The 9,269-nt window shown below is 30.2% G+C and overlaps 1 protein-coding gene across 1 annotated transcript; it reads right to left on the bottom strand.

The window, feature by feature from the left end:
• Positions 1–235: 235 nt before the first annotated feature.
• Positions 236–3,455, bottom strand: LOC149375211 (uncharacterized). The gene is made up of 3 exons (XM_089590000.1): positions 3,264–3,455; positions 3,117–3,173; positions 236–412 (listed from the first exon to the last, which is right to left on the bottom strand). The coding sequence occupies exons 1-3, from the start codon at positions 3,453–3,455 to the stop codon at positions 236–238; spliced, it is 426 nt and encodes a 141-aa protein (XP_089446126.1).
• Positions 3,456–9,269: the final 5,814 nt, after the last annotated feature.

The following is a 9,269-nucleotide window of genomic DNA, read 5'->3' as shown; positions in this document are numbered from 1 at the left end:
ATGGACAGCTAACAACGATTTCTTTTTATTAATTGTATTTTTTTTTCTTTTCTTTTTTTTTTTTTTTTTCTATTGATGAGCTTGGAACTACAAAAATTGCTAAAAATGTTATTTATACTTTTCGATTAAGGAACATTAAATAAAAAAATGACATCGTTATATTCTTTTATTTTCTACATATTCTTTTTTTTCGATTAGAAAATAAATTATTTAAAATTTTAAAGTTCTTAATTGTCTATACTTTAACATCTGCCTCGTTCCTTGAAAAAAAGCGAACATATAAGATGTCATTGGAGTGAAATCCTGCCACAATTCTTTCCAAATCACACTGATTTTGAATGTCAAACGTCATAGAGGCTTCGCTTATGTGATTTTTCCTGGTAGCCTGAACTAATATCGATTTCCCTCTGACCTGAAAGATGACATCATTGTTCTAATTAACAGGTTAACTACGACGAAATTTGTTGGAATAGCTTTTTGTTATGACCAGATTATATATAAAAATAGTGTTGGGGCATAAACGCACCGGCTTTGTTTGTTATTGAAAAGACAGTTAAAACTAATAGATTATTTTGTCTAATTTTGCTTGTAACTTTCTTTAGGAGCGTTGTATTGCAGAAGTATCAGAAGATAATTTGTTTTTTTTCGATAATCTACCAAAAAGTGGTGCTAAGATTGTCTAACACCTATTTTTTACAAAGTGATAGCGAAAGACGCTATTCAAAATTATATATTAAAATTATATTTATCTCTTCATTCTTGCATATCATTACTTCAAAGTCAAGAATTCCGTATTTTTTTAAGAAATCGTAAGTCATGCTCAATAATTTTTATGTAACATTAAAAATGATTTCAAAAAACGATTTATTATTTTACAATTTATTTGCCTTAAACCTTATAGTATTGCTGCATCAAAGTTTTCAGATGAATTTTATTAAGGATAGCGAAAAGCTTCAATGTTGAGACAAACTTTTTTTTTAATTTTGACCTTAATCTTTTATAAAACTAAATTTGTAATAAAAAAAAAATATTATCATTTTGACGACTCACATTTGAATGTGTGGAAACCAATTTCACTTCATAGGATATATTTTTACATGAAGAAAAAAAAAAATTCAACGACATAATTCCAGCAACAGTAATTAAAAACTCATTTTTACAGTTACACAGTTAGTAATTTTTACATAAATTAACAGCATAAAACCAACTGTTATACTTGAATACTTTGACTTATTGTACTGTTTTTCGAACAAAAGGTTGCATGCATTTAGTCGTTAATGCATAAAAATAATTAGATTTTTTTTTCCACGTACGAAAATTTTAAGGTTCCCTACCAATTACTTTGTACCACGTTCCTGTAAAAAAACCCTTATTTAAGGTGCTGTCTCTTACGGTGTATCTTTTTAATCAGCTTTTTCTTCAGTTACCAGTTTGCAGCCGCTTTTTTGTGAAACATATTTCTTGTAAATATAAGAAACGATGTGGAAAAAAGTGCAGTTGCATAAAAATAGTAATCAAGGATTATCGTTTAAATATCGTAGCAAGAAAAATCGTGCAAGTATAAACATATGGCTAAATTCGTGAAAATTACTTTGTCTTGCATGCACGGCACGACTAATCTACAAAGCACCAGCGAAAAAAAAGTATTACTTGAACAAAAGGACTGAATTTTAATGGTACTCCGTAACTTACTCCGTACTTAAAAAAAAACGGTATCTTAAAACCCAGAAAATAGAGCATAAGACAATTAAAATCGTTAATAGTAACATTATGTAAAATAATTTCAAAAATTTTCTGTACACAGACGAGAATCATATTAGTGAAAGCAACAGTGATGATTTTCCCAAATCAAAAAAACGAAAAATGTAAAATATCGTTTGTTATTTGTACATGTATTTCACATAATATGACGAAAGTTCAGATGTATTGGTTTAAAATGTATGTAATTAAATGAAAAATCTTTTTAAAAAAATGTAGTGAATGATCATAATATGGTTTTGTGTAACGATATGAGTTTTGTATTTAGCGAGCAGACGACCAAATGCATAGTACGTCGAAGTTTTCAGGTATATATATATATATATTATTTTTTATAGTAATCGTTAATGAACGTAACAATTACTAACTCAAATCAATAACAAGAATTATTCTACAGAAATGAATCAAATTGTTTCAGGTTGGAAGACAGTTGGAGATAAACCATTATTATCACAAACTCTTAATAGTTAACATTAAAAACACGTTATAGCAGTTACATATTTTTTAATTCGTATAAAAATTAACTCCATTAAGTGCAATGTGTTGCATACCAGTAAAATGAACTATGTATTTGAAAATATCTACAATTTATTTATGTTGCAAAATTGAATTTTCTCGAAAATTGGGGTTGAAATTAGAAAGAAAAAATTGCTTTTTCCACCACATTAAAACTCTTAGCGTTCTTCATGACTTTTCGTTCTTAGATTTGTTTCAGCCTTTCTGTAGGAGAAAAAAATTCATACAAAAGGTATTTAATTCTTAATTTTAAAGAATTTTTAATTGTAAAACATTAAAATTAATAATTTAGCAAAATTAAAACTTTGAATGGCAATTTTTGAACTTTTTTGCTCTATAACTGCGCGAAAAATAGGTTTTCTATTGTCTTACTAGCAACAATCAAAAGATAATCAAATAAAGATCAAATTATATTGAGCTATTTTGATACTGTGATGAAAACATAAAATTATAAATAAAATTCAGCATATAATTTAGTCAATTTTTACTACTTGTTAAATAAGAAAAGAAGCTGGTGTATTTATGCCCCAAAAAAAAATTTTTATGTGTCATAATTATAGTACAAAATTTTTTTAATTACTTTTGCTGTAGTAAAAAATTTCTTATTTATCATTTTTCGTGGCTTTATCTACCTGCTTAATAGCTTATTCAAGAGATTTACTGCATACATTTTAATTACACTTTGTTACAAGAATTGCAAAAGTTAAACATTTTCTCTACTCCCGGATTATACAAAAATCTTAATAGACTTTTTTCCTTAATTCGAGGACAACCCTTGCAAAACATAAAACGTTTGAAAAATAAATGAAGAGAAGAACAAAGAAAAATTTTTTGATACTAACCATGACCTTAATTGTGTCTTTGTCATATTTAGCGCAACCAAACTCCTTCTGGAGGACCTTTTTTTATAAAACCACAATTTTGTTCAGTTTTGAGAAAGAATCTTAGAGAAAATTAAGTATGGAAATGCAATTTTAAAATGCCCATACCTTTTTGCTATCAGGTAAAAGGCGATAATCTTTGCTGCGTTTCAGGTCCAATTGCCTCGTCTCTTCAGTGGCGTTGCTGGTACAGGTTATTGGTTGAACCTCACGGCCACAGAAAGAGACGCCAAACTTCTGAGACTCTTCATCATTCCGCATAATAAAGTCCATCTTCTCATTTTCCTCATTATCGGACATTTTTCTTCAAATATTATGATACAAATACGTTGCTGCTGGTTGAGAAAAGTCTTTCAAGCGACTGATAAACAACGACGTGGCTTCTAATGTTGCTACTGTATGTGTCACGTTCGTGATATCACTATCGTTTATAATTAATACCTGTTATATCACGTACTCAATATTTTCGTGGCTAACTTTGTTAATGATACATGCTAGTGTGCGCTTAGGTACGGTCTTTGTTCTAGAAAAATGTCTAGTAAACTATTGTCTTGAACTTTTATGTTTGATGAAACTGTGCGTATCTGACATTACTTGATTTTATACCTTCAATAATTACTGTTGGAAGATCTGTATGAAAAGAGTTACCATGGGATATCTCAGGTGCGGATGAGTGTTGAAATCAAAGGAAATATAACTCGTTCAAATCGTCAACTTTATAAAAAGCCACCTCAGTGTAGTAATAACGGATGTTCATTGCTATCAAATTTATGTACAAAATTTCTTGACACTACTTTGACAACGAGAAATGTCGTATTTTGTAGAGAAACATTTTCGATGGACGTACATTGTCACAATTCTTTAAAGATGAAATTGTAAGAGACGAGAAGGAAATCTGTCTTCTTTGAAAAAGAAAACGATGTCAAGGTGTTTTTATAATACGTGAAAAAAAAGGCAGGAAAAAGATGTTAAGCCATACTTAGTCAAGTGAAGCTTGGTGAGGAATTTCTTCGATTGCCTTAGGTTATCTCTTTGTAGTAGAATCTTTTGTTCTTTATAAATACTACGACTTAAACAATGCAGATTTTTACAAATGAGAGAGAATTAGTAACTTTGTTGCATTATTCCCATGATGTATCCTGGTAAGAAAATAATGTGTTTACATAAGACAAAAGAAAAAAAGAAGAATCTACAAAAATCAAGTCTTCATTCCAATACAACTTACTCGCTGTGGTACACAATCTTTAAAGACTTTAAGCTAGCAAAGTCTTGGAGCTAGCAAATTTTTTTTACAATAGAGCAGGAAATATAACTTTCTTCCAGCTAAACGATTAAGCTTATCAAGTCACTTTTTAAAACTTTCTAAAACTATTTCTAAGACTAAAAGTATTTCTAAAACCTTAGGTAAGAAACTACATGCGAAAAATTCAACTATTCTGGCTGTATACTAAGGAAAGAAAATAGTTCACAATATGCAGTCAATCAAGGAACTTCGAAACAAATAACTCGTCTACTAAAAATAATTAACGTCATTAAAAATGAAAAGTCAAGGAGTTGTCTCAACTGAACGCTTAGAGTAACTTGAACAAAGCTGTGTTTTCCCAAATACTGAGGCATGGCTTTTTTCTTTTTTTTTGTTTTTTTTTTTTTTTGTTTGTACACTACATTAGGTCTCCAATGTATGGCATACATGGCTTTCATTCTTGATATGCCTCATTGTAGAGAAAACACAGTAAAAGCAATAAAACGCATATATATAGAGGATTTACGAAACGAGTGCAGTAAATTGCAGTTGTTATAGCTTCTGTTTCCATATCGGGACGTTGGTAAGGCATATTTCATGTTAGTGAAAAGAATTAAAAGACCTCTTGATTTTCTGTTCCGTTTACATTTTTTTTTGCAAGTGGGCTTTCGTATAACAATTGGGTGATACAATATGGCATGAATTAATTTTTGTACATATAGGATTCCCAATTCTTTTTGGAAAGAAGAAGATGATTATGTACCACTAAAACTCATCGTGTACGTAAAACTGCTGCATCAAATCTCTCGTTATCAACGCTAATATCGTACCTTCATTTGTATATCCAGTCGAATAAGGCAGGATGTTCCAGCTCGACATATAAAATTAACAAACAGTTTATAATCATCTTTACAAAAATGATGACATTAAATATTAACATGGAGAATACTTTAAAAGGCTCTTGTGACCTGCTAATTAAAACCTATATATTTAAAACTTTGTTCAATAAGATTGGAATCATCAAGTAGGAGACGACAATATATTTTCTACATGCATTTAATACAAAGACTTTTAAAGCTACTTACATCTAACACGAGTTTCATAACTTTTTTACGATAACCAACATTTTTTCTAAATTACAATTAAAAGATTTTTTTTGAAAGTATTTTTATTTTTATTTAGAGAACATGCTGTTACAGTTTTATTACAGCCGATATAATGTGACGTCTCAATATAGGGATGTGCAACCACGCCCTCCGTGGCCTTATACCCCGTAAGAGCAGCATTAGATGCAAGGAAAAAACGTACAAGATGCGTAAATAAACTATTAATCTGACTCATATGTTATTTATCACAAGAAAAGGAGTATAAGATTATTTTTAGAATATTTTCTGTAAAAAACAATTTAGTACACTTACTAATATTAATATCTGATTTTTTTAATTTAGAATTGTAACTCCAAACTTTATGTAAAATGCATATTATTGTTCAATTTTATGACATAATAAATCATGTGAGAACATTGCAAGTCAGTAACTTTTAAATTTAATTTAAACAAAAAAAGCTAGGAACCCCAAAAATGTCTGGTTTTTGTACGAACATTAATTATGTTCCCATTTCTATGGCAACTGAATTTTTGGTACCACTTTGAGTACATAAAAAAATTAAAATGATTTAACTTTTTACTAGGAATGGAAACATTATATATCGTGAGATTTTTTAATTTTCATAGAATAAATAATTTTTAATGTATAAATCACATATCCATGCATGGTAATTAAGTCAGTACTTTTGTTTGTGGTAACTTTCTTTGGATCACGGAATTACAGAAATAACATTAGATCTCACAGCAGGGAAGGGTTATAAGATCAGTAATTTATCTATATTATTTGACAAATATGTTTTTACATTATATAATCTAATAAACAGCTAACAAAGATTTTTGACTATTATTTGTTGATTTTTTATTTTTATAAATAAGACCAGTACTATGAAGACTCCAACATATTGTGCTTATTTTTGTAGATAAAAAAAGATTTAAAATGAAAATACAAACACTTTATTCTTTTATTTTTAAAATTTTTTTATTTCTTTTTCTTATATACTAAATTTTTAAAAACTTGTGACATTTTTCAATTGTCTATACTTAGACATCTGCCTCGTTCCTTGAAAAAAAGCGAACATATAAGATGTCATCGGAGTGGAATCCTGCCTCAACTCTATCCAAATCACACTGATCTGGAGGGTCAAACGTCAACGTGGTTTCGCCTAGTTGACTTTTCTTGGTACCCTGAACGAATATCGATTTACCTCTGACCTAAAAGATAAAAACATTGCTTTAACTGACAAGTATTAACAGGTTGATGAGGAATGTAGTAAAAAATTGTCTTTTAACTCCAGAAAAATTTGTTAAAATATCTTTGTATTATAATCAGATAACATAGAAAAATATTTTTGGAGCGCGCGGTGGCTCGGTCGGCTAGGTCGTGGATTGGCACGCGGGAGACCGTGGTTCAATTCCCGGCCAGTGCGACTTTTACGGGCAAAGTACCTCTGTGTCTTTCACATGTGCTTTTTCACCACGCAATGCTCCTCGAGGAGGGTTTAGGCGACCTTCTCGCAGCAAATTTGCCTAATTCCCCCTACCCCCCTCCCAGTGATGGGAGGCCTCCCATCCCTCTTCCCTTCCTTCTCCCAAGTGCTAAGTGCCCATAGTAGTGCCCTTATTAAAAAAAGGAGCCGGACGTAGAGCACTATAATATAAAAAAAAAAAAAAAAAAAAAAAAAAAAAAATATTTTTGGGGCATAAACGTGCCAGCTTTGTTTCTTATCAAACAAATAGAAAAAATCGATCAGATTTTTTCTTCTAATCCTGCTTGTAACTTTTTTTGGGATATCGTATTGCAAAAATAGCTTAAGAGGATTTGTCAGTTCTTTGATTATCTACCGAAGAGTGCTATTGTCAGACCATCTACCACCTATTTCTTGCAAAGTGATTGTGCAAACAAGTGTGAAAATGTTGTTTAAAATTCAAAGTTTTGCAACTTTATTAACATCTCTAATTTTTCAATGATTTTTATCTAACATTCAAAAAGATGTCATGAAACGATTTATTACTTTAAAATTTAGCTTCTTTTAACCTAACAGCGATACTGGATCAAAGTTTACAAGTCAGTTCTATTAAAGATACGAAGAACTTTAATGTTGGGGAAAAAAGAACTTTCGTTTTAATTTTGACTTTAATGTTTTGTATAGTTCAATTTGCAATACAAAATAATGATTACAACTCTGAAATCTTGTATTTCAGCAATTTGCAACCAATTTTACTTAATAGAGAACATTTTAGCATAATCAAAAACATAACAGTTGAAATTCAAACATATTTTTAATAATAGTTATCAGGAAATTAGTGTTTATTATGATTGCCTAAAAATTGATTCGCTGTTTTAACTCAAAAAAAATTCTACTTCTCCTACTACTACTACTGCAAAACATTTTTTGTTAATTCCATGTAAATTAATAGTTCTTATACACATTACCAATAAAAAAAAAAGTACTGAACATAAACACTGTGATGTGCTTAACATTTTTCGGACGATAAATTATCGGAAGAATTGACGGAAAAGAACCTTTATTCAAGATGCTTTTCTGAACAGCGTATCTTTTTTAAGACCGTTACTTTCTGTAACCACTCTGTAGCCGCTTATTCTTGATATAATTTTAAAACGAATGACTTAGAAATGTTAGAAAGGATGCAGAGGAAAATGTATTTCCAAAAAATAATTAAAATTGAGTGATTTTCTGTAAATACCGCACTGGTGAAAATTTTGCAAGTATAAACATGTAGCTGAATTTTTGCAAAACGCGTTGTTTTGCATATAAGACACGACCAATACACGAGACACTGAAGAAAAGACGCTGAAAAAAAAGTGTTACTTGAATCGTTAAAGAATTGAAAACGTAGGAATAGATTATCATCAATCAATTGGAAAGGTGCTCTGCGAGAATATGCTAGTTGCCTGTTTTTTTTTAAAAACATTTAAAAAAAAAAAATTTAATCAAGTAAATTGTTTATTCATTTGATTTATACTCACACCTAATACATTAATGTTTAATAAATAAAAATATTTGTGACAAATGACTTACAAACTGTAAGATAAGATAAGGTAATTGATTTTACTATGTTCGGCCTGCTCACAGTAGAGTAGGTAAGAGCCGCGGTCACAAAATAGAATGACGCTGGGGGTTCTAAATCACTTTGGTAACTGTGACTTTTTTTTAAATATTTTATTTTAGAATCGGTTAAAAGAAAAAAAGATAAAATTTATAAACTTAAAAATCTGTGGCATCATGTAGTGGAGAGAAAACCAGAAGTAAGTCATGAGAGGCGTGGTGAAGGGGAGAATCAAGCAAAATCCACTCCTGTTACGCTTTATATCAAGGTCAAGAAAAAATTCTTGCAAGTCAATGTAATTTAAATGAATGGAAGCACTTTTTTGGTTGACATGCATTACACATAACTCTCACATCCATCTAAGCTCAGGTGCCACGATCAAATAACCAGTAGAAAACTGGTGGAAAATTTGAATATTAAAATCAATAAATAAATAGGGAAAGCTAGCAAGAGGTAGCAAGAGCAAGCGACCTATAAAAAATAGAGATAGCAAGAGATAGCAAGAGCAAGCGACCTAAAAATAAACGTTCGCGAAGATTGAATGTAGGGACGTGTGTTGGCACTCTGAGATGGCTGCGTTAATATGATTTCGCAATGCTCATGTGCACTCACTGGTAGAAAAACAAAATGGGGAATTATTTTGTTAAACGAATTCGAGTTTCACCTTTACATAACACAAGACTTGATAGTTCTCGAA

Source organism: Copidosoma floridanum, unplaced genomic scaffold (genome assembly GCF_036245765.1).
Source record: "Copidosoma floridanum isolate Cflo_tuat_1 unplaced genomic scaffold, Cflo_Japanese_pri ptg000011l, whole genome shotgun sequence".
NCBI lineage: Eukaryota > Metazoa > Arthropoda > Insecta > Hymenoptera > Encyrtidae > Copidosoma > Copidosoma floridanum.
Note: the sequence above shows the minus strand (reverse complement) of the source record. Positions and strands in the feature narration are given on the sequence as shown.